Source organism: Diabrotica virgifera, chromosome 2 (assembly GCF_917563875.1).
Source record: "Diabrotica virgifera virgifera chromosome 2, PGI_DIABVI_V3a".
Classification (NCBI taxonomy): Eukaryota; Metazoa; Arthropoda; class Insecta; order Coleoptera; family Chrysomelidae; genus Diabrotica; species Diabrotica virgifera.
In genome coordinates this window covers 144,516,342-144,534,177 of record NC_065444.1, presented here as the reverse complement: position 1 = coordinate 144,534,177, position 17,836 = coordinate 144,516,342, and the positions used below count along the sequence as shown (strand labels likewise).

Sequence of the window (17,836 nt, the reverse complement as noted above, 5' to 3'; positions counted from 1 at the left end):
AACACCCTGTATCTCAGTAAGGAACAACATTTTATTTAAGTGTTTTAGGTTAAATCTTCGTATTTTGTGCTAAGGTTTCTCCAGTTACTATATGGACAATTATTAATGAAACACCCTGTATATGATAATCGTATAGCATTTCACATTTTTATACATGTTCAGAATGGGCCATTGTCATGATGATGATTATATAGCATTTTTAAACATGTTCAGAATGGGCCATTGTCATGTACTTTACATGTTGCCTCTTGCATTTTCAAAATCAACAATCTTCTTACGATCCTCTGGTCATTGATGGTCTTTTACTTCTTCTCATGTTCAGAATGGGTCATTGTCATGTACTATACATGTTGCCTTTTCAAAATCAACAATCTTCTTACGATCCTCTGGTCATTGTTGGTCTTTTACTTCTTCTCATGTTCAGAATGGGCCATTGTCATGTACTTTACATGTTGCCTTTTCAAAATCAACAATCTTCTTACGACCCTCTGGTCATTGTTGGTCTTTTACTTCTTCTACATTCAACAAGCCATCGATGCCAAGGACCCTGATGGCTCATCGTGAGCGGGAATCGGTGTGCCGATTCTGGCTCACTTTTTTCCCACGGTGAGCGGGAATCCGCATACCGATTCTGGCTCACGATGTTGCGCCTCCACCACGAAGTGAGCGGGAATCCGCCTTGTTATTCTACTACTGTTCTTTATTTTATTTTACATTTTTTGTGAACTTTTGCTGTTCAGTTATTTTTTGTATGTGTAAAATCACAATTTTTTTTGGACAGGACCGTAATCTACTATCTCAAATCTGTTTTATTGTGAAGAATAGTTATTGAAGTATTCTTTATTTTTTTTTTGTTTTTGACTGTATTGATTCGTATGACTGCTTGCTTATTTCTTTCGTTTATTTTCTTCTTTTATTAAAATTCTTTTTACGCCTTTGCGTACTTTATTTTCGATATTTTTTTGTCCGTGTTGCAGGAAAAGTCACACTAATGTGAACTTGGTCCTATTTTATGTAAATATCTTTGTATATATAGATTTAGTTTTTGTTTATTTTAGTTTAGTCAGATTTTAGTTCTTGCTACCCCGACCAAACTCTTTGTTGCTTTTAAGGGTGTTAGTAAAACTTGGTCTTATTTTATTTTTTTTTCTATCTCTTTGGTGGAATATGGTATTTTTTTTTTTGGTTGTGTGACTCGGAATATTAGACACTACCGACTATGACCCCATTCACTGATTATGTCCCTACCTGATTATGAATCACCGAATATGTCCCTTTTATAGGCGTGTGATGACGCGTTAGATATCATTCTTTCCGGTTACTACAGCAAAAATTAAGCATCCACCACTCCATTTGTAAATAGAAATCTTTGTCCAGTTACTAACGATAGTTTATCTTTGGGGAACTAAAATGGTTCGTTAACTATCGGTAACTCCTTTTTTTGTGTGTATATGTGTTCGTTTTGTTTGATAACAACTCATAGCGTTATCAAATTATGTTGTCCTTAGAGTTAGTCGTAAATGAAAGATTTTATGCATCCAAAACAAGGACAACATGTTATTTTGTGTTTTTTTTTGGCGTTAATGATGCATACCATAATTATTTTTATGTTATTCGTGGTGTAAGTCAAGGTTGAAAGAAACTTATGCGTCCGAAAAAACGTTAACATATCTTGCCTAGATTTTGTCGATGATGGCGTAGAACGACGTCGTCTTTTTTTGCGTTAATTTGTTAACCATGACGCACAGTGTCGTCGTATTTTACGATTTAGCTTTATTTGTGTTTAGGATGACGTGTTGCGTTATCGCCTATTTTATTTTCAGTTTATTTATGTTCGTGATGACGCGTAGCGTTATCGCATGCTTTGTTTTGAGTCTATTTGAGTTTAGGATGACGCGTTGCGTTATCGTATTTTGTGTTTTCGATTTTGTCTATGCGTTGTGTAGTGTATTTGTTAGCGTGAGCCTAAGGTCTCTGAACAATTACACGACGATTTAGTTATTTGTGTTTTGGGACAACACTGTCGTGTTGTCGTTACTAAAATATTTTAGGGGTCCTGGATTAGAGAATCCTTGACATCTCCTGTATATAGTTATTTTAGTTTAGTTTGTTTAGCTCTCTTGTTATTAGTGTTACACTATGACAAATAATTGCTAATTAGTTTTTTTAGCTTTGCTTTTGCTTATTTTAGTTTTTGCTTTGTTCTTTTGTTATCAGTGAACTCACTGTAACGAATTACTTATTTTGTAGTTTGCTTTTGTTTATTTTGTTTATTATTTTGAATCAATTCCTTCTGTTTTGGTTGGATTGATATCGTTAAGAACGTTTCTTCTTGACATGTATCCTTTTTTTTTTCAAAATTATATTTTTGTTTTAACGTTTTTTTATTTAAGTATTTTCTATGAGAAATAAGCCACAATTTTACTAAAAAATGAATTTATTAACGTTTCGAAGCCCAAATCGGGTTTCGTTGTCAAAATACAAAATACTATTAAAATAAACCAAAATGTTGTTGCTAAGTAAAAAAATTCTTCTAATAATTTATTTAATCTGACTCATTTATATTGGCAATTCAGACGTATATTGTACATTTTAAAGTAGAAGACTTTAAAATGATATCGCCAATATTTATGAGTTGCGTTCCTGGGACGACTTTACTAAAAGATAGTTCATTCGATTACATGAAATCAATCCCAACTCAAGAATATCCGTCGCAAAAAAATCATAGCATGTGATCTGTCTTTAAAAAGACAACCAAATGCAACGATTACAGTAAAATTCTCGCGTTAGAGATTCCATAGTAAATCACGAGGGAAAACCAGGAAAAAACCTCGTGAAACTATCCTGGTTTTCCCTCGTGATTTACTATGGAATCTCTAACGCGAAAATTTTACTCTCATCGTTGCATTTGGTTGTCTTTTTAAAGACAGATAACATGCTATGATTTTTTTGCGACGAATATTCTTGAGTTGGGATTGATTTCATGTAATTGAATGAACTATCTTTTAGTAAAGTCGTCCCAGGAACGCAACTCATAAATATTGGCGATATCATTTCAAAGTCTTCTACTTTAAAATGTATAATATACGTCTGAATTGCCAATATAAATGAGTCAGATTAAATAAATTATTAGAAGAATTTTTTTACTTAGCAACAATATTTTTGTTTTTAATAGTATTTCGTATTTTGACAACGAAACCCGATTTGGGCTTCGAAACGTTAATAAATTCATTTTTTAGTAAAATTGTGGCTTATTTCCCATAGAAAATAATTAATTATAAAAATGCCACATGCAAATAGCTTCAGAACAACGCTTTTTTATTAAGAATATATCTCTTGTCTTTCTGGGAGTTTCCTTATTTGTGAAATTTTCCGTCGCGATTAATCCCAGAAGATTTTTAAGGAACCTTTGGCTATCCCTTCTTCTTCTTTTTGTTTTTTAATTTCAACTCGTAGTTGGAAAGTTTCAATTGCTAGTTGGAAGTTGATATTTTTTACTTTTTGTATGCGAATAGCTTACCTGTTGGCCACCCGCCTTTGCTGAGCTGGAAGCATGATAAATTTCCGTTTCCAGAAACTTCAGCACTGGTCTGTTCCACCCTTTTGGTTAGGTTAGAGCCATTTTATTAGAAATCTGCCATTGGGAGTTGTGCTTAAGAGCCAACGAACCGCACCTGGAGTCGACTCGTTAAGTGGAATATCTAGTTTAACTTTTTTGTCTTGGGACTACATGATGTTAGTTTTTTTGTTTTGACCGTTATAGTTTTTTTGTTTTGGTTCCGATTTCAATCTGTGGTTGGCACCAAGTTGAAATCGTGGGGGAGGCTGTAAAACGGTCCGAAATTCGTTGTATTTTTGCTCCACCCTGTCTACCAAAGTTATTTGAAATTTCAATCTAGTTTACATTTGTAACACTTTCGCTACGCCCTGTATATTGAATCGAAGAATCGTAGTTCCTAACAGATCTTTCGTATGACATGATTCACTTCTCATGATGTTGGATGTTTGTTTCGTTGATCGTACGATTCTCTGAAATTTGGCGTAGATATCTAAAGTTTTCTTTAGTTACCTTTTCAAAATCAACAATCTTGTTACGACCCTCTGGTCATTGTTGGTGTTTTACTTCTTCTACATTCAACGAGCCATCGATGCCAAGGACCCTGATGGCTCATCGTGAGCGGGAATCGGTATGCCGATTCTGGCTCACTTTTTTCCCACGGTGCGCGAGAATCGGTATGCCGATTCTGGCTCATGTGAGCGGGAATCCGCATACCGATTCTGGCTCACAATGTTGCGCCTCCAGCACGAAGTGAGCGGGAATCCGCCTTGTTATTCTACTAACAGTATATGTTCTTACTGGGTCAATCTAATGTAGCACAAAAATATCAAGGTGGTCTAACAATAAGGTGAGTTAACAAACAAACAAACACAACATAAGTCCTGGGCTATATGCTGAATTTTTCTATGAACTATGGTTTCATCAATTATGTACTGTTGCTGTTTTATTAATATTGTGAAGTGACTTTCGCGTAGTGAATTCGTGCCTTGGACTTAACAACCAAGCAAGAAGAAACAGGACAATGATTGTACAAGGTATTATTTTTATGTTATGTAGAACTTTTTTTTCATTTTTTTTTATTTGGTAATCTCGATCTCAATTTGTAACACCAAGAGAACACAAATTCATTTTTTTTTGTTTTTTAATAAATAATGTTTAATTTGCTAACTACAAATTTATTATTTCTTTTCCTTCTCTCTTGAATCGTAAAAACAATAAAGAAACTGGCTGAGTATAGAATATAGTATAGAGTCGATAAGGTAAGTTACGTTATAATATTTTGTATATTATGTATATTTTCTGTGTGACTATGTTTTTGTTTTATTTTGATGTAGCGACCTATTTTTCTTTTAGTATTTCTATTTTGTGTAATTTTGGTACCCTTAAAAGTAACCAGTGGCGCCCAATATTTTATTTTTTTTTATTTTACATCTTTATTTCGATTTTTCTCTCTCTTTAATTTTTTTAAGCTAATAAGAGTAAACTGTTAACATCCCTTAAGAATCCACACCCCTAGATCTCTGAGACTAAGCGACCGTGGCTATAAATTTCGTTGTGTAACATCCCCTTACATAACATCAACATCTTGTCCAATTTCTATACCCTTGTTACGTTATACAAATAACGCCCTCTTTTGGGGTACGTTACAAGATGATTATACATTGGAGACCGTGAAACCACAAACGAAAAAGGGGAAGACCATAGATGCGATGGTCAGATGACCTGAAGAAACACACTGGGTCCAAATGGATGCAAATTGCCCAAGATAGAGAGGCATGGAAGAAGGAAGAGGAGGCCTATATCCAAGGATGGATGTTTAGGGCGGATTAGATAGATATATAGATATATTTCTCATCATTTATAAATAATTTTTAGATACCTATTTTCACCTTTCTTTTATTTTTTTTCGTCCTCTGCTTGGTTCTTTATGATTTTTTGTATTTTTCTCTCCTTCTGTGTAAGGTCATTATTGATGTAAATCTGTTTTCCTCGTTATAGTTTTAATTTTTGCTTATTTTTCATAATTTCCCTTTTTTGCGCTGCATTCTCAATTTGTGCAATACATTTATGTTCATTTATTTTGATTACACTTGTAATATTTGTGTCTATATTTAAATTCTGCTGAAGAAAATCTTGAATTTGTTTCGTACTATTTTCTATGCTATTTGGTTCAATTTTTAAACCCGTTATGATTATATTTTTTGCTCTCTTCTCTTTTTCAATTTGTTATATTGTATGTTCCAAACCTTCGCCAATTTTTCCTCGTAATTCCATAATCTCATTTTTCAGCTCTACATTCTCTTTTCTCATATCTCTGACTTCTTCTCTGTATCGTTTTAAGTCTTCTCTAATAGCCGTCATTTCTTCTCTGTACTCCTGGAAATCAGCTCTCATATTTTTAATTCGTCAAATATTTCTTTACAAAACTCTAGTTCCATTTTGCTTCTGTTTTAAATACAATTTAAAACGGATGCTACTGTATGCCTACTGTAATACTGGTTGCCTAACCTTTAGGAAGTACTCTCACAATTTGTACTTACTACTTCCGACGCCACTGGGTTCGGTGAATTACTGGTTGCCTGCACAGCTTAGCACAGCTAGCGCCTGGAGTTAGTTACAATTCAACATTTGGGATAACTAAGCTCTACCCACTGTTAAAAAAATCAAGTTTTTCGTCGTAGAACAGTTTCTTTTACAACCATTAATAATTCTGAGTATACCTTACCCGTTAAGTACCACTTTCACTACAATTTTACACCAATTTAGTTCGATATTACCCGATAAATCGAATTAAATATCGGAGCAACTATTTTAATTTTTGTGTTGTTGTCCGGAGAGTGGTGTGACTTACGTAAAAATAAGTAACTTTTATTCGAGACATTTCGAATTGTGGACAGATGGCTCTATAATCGGAAAAAACGATTGTTGGAAATAGAAAATTCAATTACAAAATGAAAGTCCCCACTTAAATGGAAAACTTTGCTTAACTTTTATTTGGTTTTAGGAGCTAATCTTCACAACCCAATAGGTCCGCATAACGCTCGAGTAACTGCAAATTAAGCATACTTTCCTCCCCTACTATAATTATTTTTATCGAAAATCAGCTTCAAATAAATGCAAGTATGTGAACCTGTACTCCAGGGAAATAAGGTTTTTCTCGTAGCACTGACCCCTCCAGGCAAACGACTGTTGCCCTCAACGATCACTTCAGCTAGCTGGGAATTTTTGTAACCTCGGTTGTGTAACTTGACTGGAGTGCATGGCGAGTATGCAATTTGTGGCGATGTGCTTGGCGAAGTGCGAGGATTTACTATATTTCACTTGGATCTAGGGATCCCACCTTAAATTTTTACCTTTACCATGCGAGCTGCGCGATGCTCCATTACGCATATTATGATTTTAAAATTTTGGCATTTTTGTTCCCGCCTTCCGGCTCCTCCTAACCTAACCTATATCTTATGTCAACTTGACAACTTCAATATACATACTACATTAAATATAAAATATATTTATTGTTGATCTATTTGATTTATTGTTGATTTGATTTGTTGATATTGTTGATTTATTTGTTGTGGATTAAGATCTGCTGCTAAATTATTTAAATGGCTCAGTGCAGTGAGTGCAAGAAAAACTTTTCCAATGATTATAATTTGAGAGTTCATGTAAAAAGAAAACATGCAGGTGAATGATTGATTAGATATTTATGTATTGATAATTTTGATAGACCTATATTTACCACCCTCTTATCTATGGACCTATATTTGTTTTTAGATAAATTAGACATTCTATGTCCAAGAAAAAGAAAACCCTCTGGGTCAGGTGTTAATGAATGCAAAGAGTGTGGCATAAATTTTACCCGACTTGATAATTTGAGATCCCACATTAAACATAAACATTCAGGTGAGTTTGTTTTTATTATGTTTAATGTTAACTAAGTACAAGCACAAGTTAACAGCACAGTACGTTTTGAGTACGTACAATTTTGGTACTGTACGTACATGATGTAAAATGTACGTTTTAAGTACGTACACTGGGGTACATACTAGTACGTACAGAAGAGTATGTACTATTACGTCTTAAGTATGTACCATGAGAAAGAAGAGCTAAAGCATATTTATTATGTTAGGTTAAACCTAATTTATTTGGTTAGGAATTTTCCACCTCGAGTACAGTTTTGATGTGATAATTCATTGCAAGACAGTTTCATTTAGATTTTTTTTACTTACTTTTGGTGTTGGTGCTTATATAGTGTGGTTTTCTGTTATCTTATTCAGCCGAGTGTTTTTTAACTTATATAGTCATACTGAAGACTAGGCACTAGGCTTGGAAGACGAAATAAACAGGCATTTGCAAATTCAGCATTGCTGCAGTTATAGTGGGTAAGATGTTTTGATTTTTAAGACTGTAATTAAATGCATTATGTAACGAAGATATTATGTACCTACTATACATTTAACTATAAATTATTGGGCTTAAAATAAAACATTTAAGGGTACTAGAGGGACATCAGTCTTAAAACAGATTTTTTTAAATTATAAAAAACAACCCACTTCTAAATCTCTAAATATTTAGAGCAGTTAAGCACTTCAAAAAATGAATTGATTTTCGGAAAAACACAAGGCAGACATACATTTAGCAGTATGTATTATTTATTTATATGGGTGTATTTCCATGGGTTAATTACCTAATGCTTCAGTTGATAATGGTTGTGATAAAATATTCTTTATTAAAAGTATCCAGTTTTATAATTTGATATTCTTTCTTTATAGAAGCTGCAATAAAAAGTCAAAAATGTAGTGATAAGAAGGTGGCGGAGCAAGAAATTGGACGATGGTTGAGGAGAGCCGGGGAATGCTTAAAAACTTTCAAGGAAAAGGAATCAGAATAAAAATTGAATTTATTTTTTTTAAATAATAAAGATATATTCGCCTATATTTACTTTTATTTACATAAATTATCATAAGTGTGTATAGTATGTACATAATATTATGTATATATGAGGCTATGAGAGCCAGAGTGGCCTAACTGATTTTAACATTACTTTATATAATCAAAGAAAATTATCAGAAGCAATCAATGTCCGATTGTTTTAGTAATTGTATTTTGATCAATAATGATTCTTGGTCAACATAAAACTACTAAAACAATCCGACATTATTAGCTTCTGATCATTTTCTTTGATTATGTAATGTTAAAATCAGTTAGGCCACTCTGGCTCTCATAGCCTCATATGTCATATAGTATATACTAGGTACGTACTAGGTATGTACCTTCCGTACGTACCTTCAGACGTACTAGGTATGTACCATAATTTGGAAAATGTATGTATTAAGTACGTACTTCGTACAGCAAAGTATGTACATTGTACATACTTCATGTCCCATCAGTACATACTTTTGTCTTATGTACGTACTTGTGCAGTTACTGGGAGTACACTAGTTCTTAATAAAAGGTTGTTGATTTGTTCGTGATTAGTGTTATGTACTAAGTTTGTTGTTCATTTGTTCGTGATTAGTGTTATGTACTAAGTTACTGTGTACTTACTAACTACTGTGTTTTCTTAAAAGTTATTCCTGAGATTAAGACTTTGTATATTTTATAAAGAATAAATAGTTTCTTGTGAACAAAATAAAATGGTGTCCAATTTTCAGATAAATCTGAAGAATTACTGGCAAGGCAAAACAATGGACAATATTTGTGTGATAAATGTGGCAGTCAGTTTCCTTTGTTAGCACTTTTAAAAAAGCATGCAGAATGCCACAGGGATAAAAAAATAATACAAATCAAGTGCAATATTTGTAATTATTTGGGAAGTGGTAGGGATATTTTAATTGCACACTACAATAATACCCATGGTATTAATATTGAACATGAAACTTACAAATTTGAATCATTGGAGACTTTTCAGGTTAGTATCAATCATTGTGCTTTTAAAATGAACTGCAGGAATGTATATTTTATTTTTAGACATGGAAATTGGAGATGGAAAAAAAAACTTTTTCAATGTTTATAAATAAAAGAAATAAAAACATAAATGAAACTACTACAAAACTTGAGTACTATTGTCACCGATCAGGGTATTATAAAGCTAGAGGAGAAAACATTCGTCATTTAAAGAGACAAGGGACAAATAAGATTAATGGATATTGTCCAGCTAACCTTAAAGTTACCATAAAAAATGGAAAATATTCTGTTAATTACTGTGGAACGCATGTGGGACATAAACAAGTAGAGGACTTAGGGCACCTTTTTCTAACAAAAGAAGAACGACATCAAATTGCAGCAAAAATAGCTTCAAAAGTGCCAATGCAAGTTATTTTAAATGACGTTAGAGATTCAGTCTCCCAATGCCAACTCCAAAGAATGCACCTTCTAACGAAAAAAGATCTTTTTAACATTGAAAGGTCATATAATCTTAATGCGTCTTCGGTAAGGCATGAAAATGATGCCATTAGTGTGGAAGCATGGGTTAACGAGTTACGCTTAAATAACTGTGTTTCGTTTTATAAACGGCAAGATAGTCTTTCTGAGGAATATCCAGAACTGAAAAAAGAAGACTTCGCTTTAATTATAATGACAGATGGTCAAAAAGAATTACTTGCAAAGTTTGGAAATGACTGTATATGCATAGATGGCACCCATGGGTTGAATGGATATGGTTTCGAGTTACATACCCTTCTTGTATTGGATGATATACGTGAAGGATATCCATGTGCATTTCTCATTTCCAATCGGTCAGATGTTGCTGTATTCAAAATTTTTTTTAAATGTATTGAAGAAAAATTAGGATATAAAATCCTAGCAAAAGTGTTTATGTCAGATATGGCTGAGGCTTATTATAAGGCTTGGTTGGAAGTAATGTACCCTCCTAACTTTAGGTAAATATATAAGTTACTATTTTTCAATAATATATTTTATCAAACATTTTCTCTTATTATTAGTATTATAATTATTGTTGTTTGTTACAGATTATTTTGTGCTTGGCATGTAGACCGTGCATGGAGAAAAAACTTAAACAAATTGACAGAAAAAAAGGTTACTAGTCATATTTTTGTTTTATTTTTACGTTTACAGATATTATATTTTGTAGGTACAGGTTTACAAAATTTTAAGATTACTAATGCAAGAAAGAGAGATAAATACTTTTTTCAACATACAGGAGAAATTTTTATTATTTTTAAACGAGAGTGTGGAGACATTAGAGTTTGCTCAATATTATAAGGATAACTATATGTCAAAACCGGAGTTTTGGGCATATTGTTTTCGACTCAATAGTGGTATAAACACCAACATGCATATTGAGCGTATGCATCGCACTATCAAGCACATTTACCTACATGGTAAATTTGTGAAAAGACTTGACAAAGCTATTGATGGAATAATGAAATTTGTTAGAGACAAGCTGTTCGAAAGAGTAATAATATTGTACAAAGGTAAAGTTTCCACCAAGTTAAGTGATTTAAGACACCGACATAAATTAAGCGAAACAATGGACATTAAAAAAGTTATTTATAATAATTTAACTTATACTGTGGCATCATCTTCAACTAATGAGATGTATACAGTTGAGGAAGTTAAGTTGGATTGCACATGCAAGTTAATTTGTGATGAATGTAACACTTGCATACATCATTTTAGCTGCTCGTGTCTCGATAACTCCATTAAATGGAACATGTGCAAACATATCCATTTGGTTTGCAGATATATAAACCAGTTACCAAAGGCTGTTGAGATCATTGAAGAAGAATCATTTCTTGGTAAGTTCTTGCATATTAATTTCGTGTTCAAATATTTGGTGTAAAAATCAGTGTATCAAATTAATTATTTGTTAATTTCCACAGAAGCTCTGGAAATATATAAATAAATAAGATGAGTTTGTCAAAATACTTTATGTATTCCTACAGTGAGTACATTTGTGGGCTTGATTGCAGTTGTTGTGGTTGGAATGAGTTACGGTTTTAATTACATATGGACATTTAACAGAAGTCAAAATTGTGAGAATTATTTTGTAATTGATTGATCAGAAGATCAAAGAAATTAACTTTTTGTTTCGTATTTTTCATCTTGATATATAGGATAAAAAAATCATAACAAAATTGGCAAAAGTTTGAAAGAACTAATGCAAAGTTTTATAATAGCTTCTTAAAGTTATGGTAGTTTCTGTTATAACTGTAGGGGTCACGGTGTTATGAATATGCTTAAATATCATATTTTTAAAAACGTAATTAAGCACAAACAATTCTATTAAAAAATATTTCTTTTTAGCAGAAAATAATCTTATCATGGATGTTAACAAAAAAGATCAAGAAATCTCAAGCTTAATTGAAACAATTACCACTAATAAGCCAATGCAACAAAAAAATTATTATGATCAAGTTTGTGAAAGGAAACAAAAAATTATGGATGAAATGGCTCGGCTACAAAACGAAATTAAGTTGGTCAATTCTATTGAAGAAATTGAGGTATTTGAAAGAAATATGGCACCAATTTGGCCATGCCTTGCTGCTGTAAGAGACCACCGCAAATCACATGTTGGTTTACCAGAAGGTATAATTAGGGCTATATTTGAAAATTATTGTATGTTCTAATTTGTATTATTTTAGTATCAGCTTCTATCAAAAACATACCACCTAACAAAAAAATAGAGCCTCAGAGGAGATTATATAGGACAAAAAAACAACCAAAAGGGAAGAAATTAACACTGAACAAACCCTCAGCTCAAGAAGCAGATTTGTTAGCAGCTCAATTATTGCTAAAGAACAAGTTAGAATAAAATCCTTTCAGCAACAACTGGTTTTGGTTTTTTTTTTAATTTATAATAAACGTTATAATCAGATTGGTTTTATTTTTATTTAAAACTGCGATAATTTTGAACTCTGATAAGTAGATTAGTTAATGTGCATATATATACTATTGATTGAAACAACAATAAAAACAAGGTGTAAATCATTATTGATGATTATTCACAACAATAACCAAGTTTTACTAATGCAATTACAACTAAGGGCCAGTTGTTCAATCAATGGTTAACTCATGGATTAAGTAAACCATGATTAAATTTAATTCGAAGATTATTTCTAATTAATTTGTTCAATGCAGGTTAACTTTCGGATTTATTAAACCCAAATACTGAAGCAGTGACAATGTTGCCAGTTATTAATTAACGCCTTGGAACAAATTTTATCATGATAATTGTACCGAAAAATAATTGTTCTGTGGTATAAACGATGGTGTTCATGACTTTTGACGCAATGACGCCCCCATGTCAGTGATTATTTTCGTGTTTTAAATTTAAATTTCAAAAAATGGAATAAAAATAATAAAAAAAGATAACTACGAGCTTTACGGCTGATGAAGAAGAAATATTAATATCTTTTGTTAAAAAATATAAACATATTCTCGAGAATAAGAAAGTGATGCAGTTACAAATTACGAGAAAATGAAAATCTAACTAGTTTGTCCTGAAATCGGGTTTGGCCGGTAATTTGATATATTTTTAATTAACTATTATAAATAGTTTACCTATTTGTAGGATGAGCTATCCTGTCTCTTATACGATCAACAATCATAAAAACTATTTATCCTTTGGTACACGAAATCTATTCAAAAACTATTATCTGACCACTTATGAAAATGGTTTTCTTTTACTCGAAAAATAGGATTCTTTCGTAGAGGAAGAAATTATATTAACAACAGCTAAGAAGTCTTCGTCTTCTCCATCTTCAAAATCAAAGGCACCATTATTAGCAATAGCCATCATTATATGTAGACACTAAATATAGATTATGTTAAATCTTATAACACAATATATTATAGTGCAATAACTATGGTTGTTTTATTCTGGAATTTTCTTGAGAATATTTAATTTAAAAACAGAAAATAAGGTTACAAATCTCTAGTTAGCACCGTTAATCCTTCGTTTTTGGGCGATTAAGATAATCTCTGGTTAACAGATGGTTAAGTGTTAAACTTGCATTGAACAACGCAATATTACGTTTAATTGAAGATTATTTTTAATCTGAAGATAATCTCCAATTGAACAATCGGGCCTAAGAATAATAAAAATGGGCCTCAATTTTTGACCCTTTGCTTCGTTAATGAATGTATTCGCTTCGTATACTAAAAGATGTGAAGCAAATACATTTGATAACGAAGCGAAGGGTCAAAAATCGAGGCCCTGATTAACATAAATTTGAGGAAGGATTGTATTAAAACGCAGGTTAGGAGAACTCCAAAAAAATATATTAAAATTATTAAATTAAATGGATAATTGTTTCCTGATTTCAAGAAATAATAAATTGACAATTTATTTGACAACTATTAGATTTAAGCTAGATATTTAATTAACCAATTATAATCTTTCATTTATGTAGTCTTATCGAAATTATCATTAAAATAAGTGATTAAAATGGTGACTAGCAATTCTCATAAATAAAAAACTTACAACTAATTCTTAATTTAAAAGAAAATATCCTTCATATTATTTTAATTTCCAAAAAGTCTATTCCTCATTTCCTCTTCCAAAAAGTTTATTTCTTGTTTTCTTTGACAAACATTGAGTACTTCTACTGGTTTTTTGTGTGTTTCTTTACATTTTATTCCCACTACTGCAACTAAATAGCAAAATCTTTTACAATGAAACTTTTTTAAACTTCTTTTTTAATTTAAATATTATGTTTATATGGGATTAAGCCACAATTTATTGGTTGTAATGAAAATCACATTTTTTAACTAACCAAAGTTTGACGTTTTGAAATCGTTCTCAAAATATTTTGAAATTTTGAACAACCTAAGAAAAGGATAAGTTATTTTGTGGTTATTTTTATTGGTTATATTGATCTTCTTTTTTAATCTGTGTAAAAGATACATGTTAGGTTAGGAGAAACAAAATGTCAAATAAAATCATCTGCGTAATGGTACATAGCGCATCTCGCATGGTAAAGGTAAAAAATTTAAGGTGGGATCCCTAGATCCAAGTCTATATTTCTACACTTAGTCAAGGTCTAATCGATTTGGCTTCTGGGTGTACATCCAGAGAACAACGATCACAGTTAGTTAGTACATCCAAGACCTTTATAGGTCGAGAGCCTACGCATATTTTGCTGAAATCAGGTGTTCATGATAAAGTATTTTTTGTTGTTAATAGTGAACTCAAAATTTAAGGGCATATAAAGATTAGTCCCTTATTTGCGATAGTATTCTTCAATTTTTTGTAGATTTATTCACTTTTCGTTACATCAGTGATTCTCAACCTGTGGGGCGCGCCCCCCTAGGGGGCGCGCTTTTAGCAATGAGGGGGCGTGAAAATATAAAAAAAACACCTAAAACATTGACTAATTTACTATAATCAAAGCAAAACAAAATTCAGACAAACAAAAAAATAAAATACCCATGAACAAGGAGCTATACATAGTTATGAGCATTGAATACTAAATCAACTAATTTAATGTAAATTAGTGACTTCCTTGGGCCTGTTTTGCAGAGCAAGGCTTATCAAAACAGGGTGTAATATTAGAAATAGACGCTCTCAGTTCTTTCTCTATATTTAGCTGCGATCTATATTTGGTCTTTAAAGCAGCCATCGCAGAAAATCCTGTTTCGCAAAGGTAGGATGGTGAAAACGGTAATAGTGTACGAAACGCTCTGGTTTTCAGTGCAGAAAACTCATCATTTACCCCTGCCCAAAATTCAAAGAGGGATCTAATATCAAACTGTTTCTTGATTTCGGCATTTGCTGTGAAGTCTATGAAGGTTTCTTCTTCTGCAGTAGAGAGCTCTTCGGGTGTAATTTGAAACGGATTCCCGACCCACTCATAACTATGTATTAGGTAAGTATTAATTGGTCGTCGGCAAAAAAGTATCTTTTAAAATTTTTTGTCAGCATTGCTAAATGATTTTCAATGGTTACAAAAACAACTTTCACGTGTTGTTCTTCAACCTGGTAAGTGTTAAAACATTCATCCACATTTTCAAATATTTCTAGGTTTTTTGCTTTAAATTTCTGCTCCACAATTTCAATTTTCTACAGAAAGCGTTAATTTTATCATTCGTATCAAATATATGTGTATTGGCCCCTTGAAGTTGTAAGTTCAAAATATTTAGTTTCTCGAATATATCAACCAAGTAACTCAATTTCATCAAAAATAAACCATCGTGAAACATCTTGGCTTGCGGCCTCTTTTCTTCTTCTAGAAAAATAGCGATTACATGTCTTAATTCAAAACACGTTGTAAAAATTTCCCACGTAATAACCAGCTTGCCTCACAATAAAATAATAATGCTGAATATACCGCATCCATGTCTTTGCAAAGTACAGAAAAGATTCTAGTTTTCAAAGCTCAAAGGTCTCATTTTTATGTAGATAATTAACTATTGTTACAACCGCAGTTAGCACTATTAGCAATATTCAAGCCAGAGCTTCTCTGTTGATCATACAGTGTCTCTATTTTTGCTTCATTTATATAATCATTTAACATAGCAAATAATGCAAGCGACTTTGCTATCAATTCTATTGGTTTGCAGAAAAGTAGTTCTGCTACTGATCTGCCATCACAAAATCGAACGTAGGCAATAAAATGAGCATATTTATTGCTACTGTTGCCTCATCAAGCTGAATCGAAAACGGCTTTTCACGCAACTTCCTGATTAGCTGATCCTGTACATATTCAGCTATATCACCAATTCGGCCGTCAACAGTATCATTTGATAGAGGTATAAACTCCAATTTTTTAGCAAAATTATCTCCAAACACAGTTTCTACAATTATGATTGCAGTTGGTAATATAAGATCTTCACCAATAGTGTTAGGCTTTTTAGATCTGGCTATTTAATATCAGACTTTATAAGAGGCAAGTAAAGCTATTTTATTCACAGTCAAAGTTTTTATTAAAACTAATTTTTGCTTTTCACGCCGTTTTAATTTTAACTCGAAGAATTCTCGGGGTTTGTTAATGTACTCACTACAAAGCGTTTCCCAATGTCTTTTTAGTTTATTAGGTTTCATGCTGCTCAAGGTATATTATTATTGCATAGATATATTGTTATTGAACGAGGGGGGGCGCGGTGAAAATAATTATGGAAAATTGGGGCGCAAATGGTAAAACGTTGAGAAACTCTGCGTTACATAGTTGTTGAAAAGTAAACTTAGAGATAATTTTCTTATAATAACTTAGTTTATATGTTTGCCCTCTAGTTTTAATACATTATCGTTCACAGTTTGAATTTCGACGACTGATTTTTGTAATCTAGGTGAAATTAAAATGACTACACCGGTAAAATCTTGCGTCTCACTGTCAGAAAAGTTGAACCAATTACTATTCTGCCTTCTACGTGATTTTGATGATGAATCTTATCAGGTCCTTTCACTAACTACCAGCTTTCAGGTTGTGATTCCACTACATGCACGTTTTGATGTATTCATATTCTTTGTACATTTAGTTGTGAATTCTTTAGAGAAGTAGCTGAATTTCCACACTTTTCATTAGTCAAGTCAAGTCTTTTCAAAAACAGTCGAGTGGACGGTAGTTATTAGTCACTGAAGAAGTGGTGAGTTTTTTGCTAAAATTTCCCGTCATTACTATTGTGGGACATACCTATGTTTAATTATACTTTTAAACTTTTAGAATAATGACTTTTTATATTGACATATATTTTAGATAGATACAATATACCTCTATTGCTTTTTTCTTTATGGCCTTAACTGTCAGCTATTACGATCTAATCTAGAACTGCTATATGGACCTAGATCCCACGTAACAAAAAAGTTGATTAATAGCAAGATGAAAATTTGTTAGTAGCTCAACGGTGTTTAGTCTGACAAACTTTGATGTATGGGAACACTGGAACAGGGGAGTTTTAATTGTAAAACAGGTTAAAAATTTGGAACCTCATACTACGAAAACGTTCCATATATTTTGTCCGACAGAACTTCCAATTGATTTGTTACCATTTCATTAAACTCTCATGGAAAAATCAGACTGCTGTTTATCACCAACTAGGAATTTTAATGAGTGGAACACGAAGAACATGTCAGGAATTACAGGAATCATGTTGGTTGTTAATAGCAGTCTGATTTTTGCATGGGAGTTTAATGAAAGGGTAACAAACCAATTGGATGTTCTGTCCGACAAAACCTGACGCTCCAAATTTTTAAACTGTTCCACAATTAAAACTTTTCCTGTTCCAGTGTTCCCGCACATCAAAGTTTGTCCGACTAGATACCGTTAAGCTATTAACAAAGTGTCAGCTTGCTATTAATCAACTTTTTTGATACGCGGG

General features: G+C 32.3%; 3 protein-coding genes across 5 annotated transcripts in view; 2 read left to right on the top strand and 1 right to left on the bottom strand.

Annotated features, from left to right (window-relative positions):
- The window catches only part of LOC114346374 (ketimine reductase mu-crystallin), a 202,398-nt gene that overhangs the window by 80,889 nt on the left and 103,673 nt on the right, over nt 1-17,836 (bottom strand). The gene's annotated exons all lie outside the window — the stretch shown is intronic.
- Nucleotides 7,100-8,491, top strand: LOC126880272 (zinc finger protein 510-like). Its single transcript, XM_050644050.1, has 3 exons — nt 7,100-7,240; nt 7,331-7,459; nt 8,329-8,491. Exons 1-3 carry the CDS (start codon nt 7,162-7,164, stop codon nt 8,445-8,447), a joined length of 327 nt encoding a protein of 108 aa, XP_050500007.1. The 5' UTR covers nt 7,100-7,161; the 3' UTR covers nt 8,448-8,491.
- Nucleotides 9,149-12,395, top strand: LOC126880257 (uncharacterized). Of its 2 annotated transcripts, XM_050644025.1 has the most exons (6): nt 9,149-9,467; nt 9,527-10,437; nt 10,528-10,594; nt 10,650-11,316; nt 11,825-12,106; nt 12,163-12,395. In XM_050644025.1, the coding sequence occupies exons 2-6, from the start codon at nt 9,542-9,544 to the stop codon at nt 12,330-12,332; spliced, it is 2,082 nt and encodes a 693-aa protein (XP_050499982.1). In that variant the 5' UTR covers nt 9,149-9,467; nt 9,527-9,541; the 3' UTR covers nt 12,333-12,395. The 2 variants fall into 2 exon arrangements, with proteins under 2 accessions (XP_050499982.1, XP_050499983.1); XM_050644026.1 differs by having other exon boundaries at nt 9,149-10,437; nt 11,828-12,106.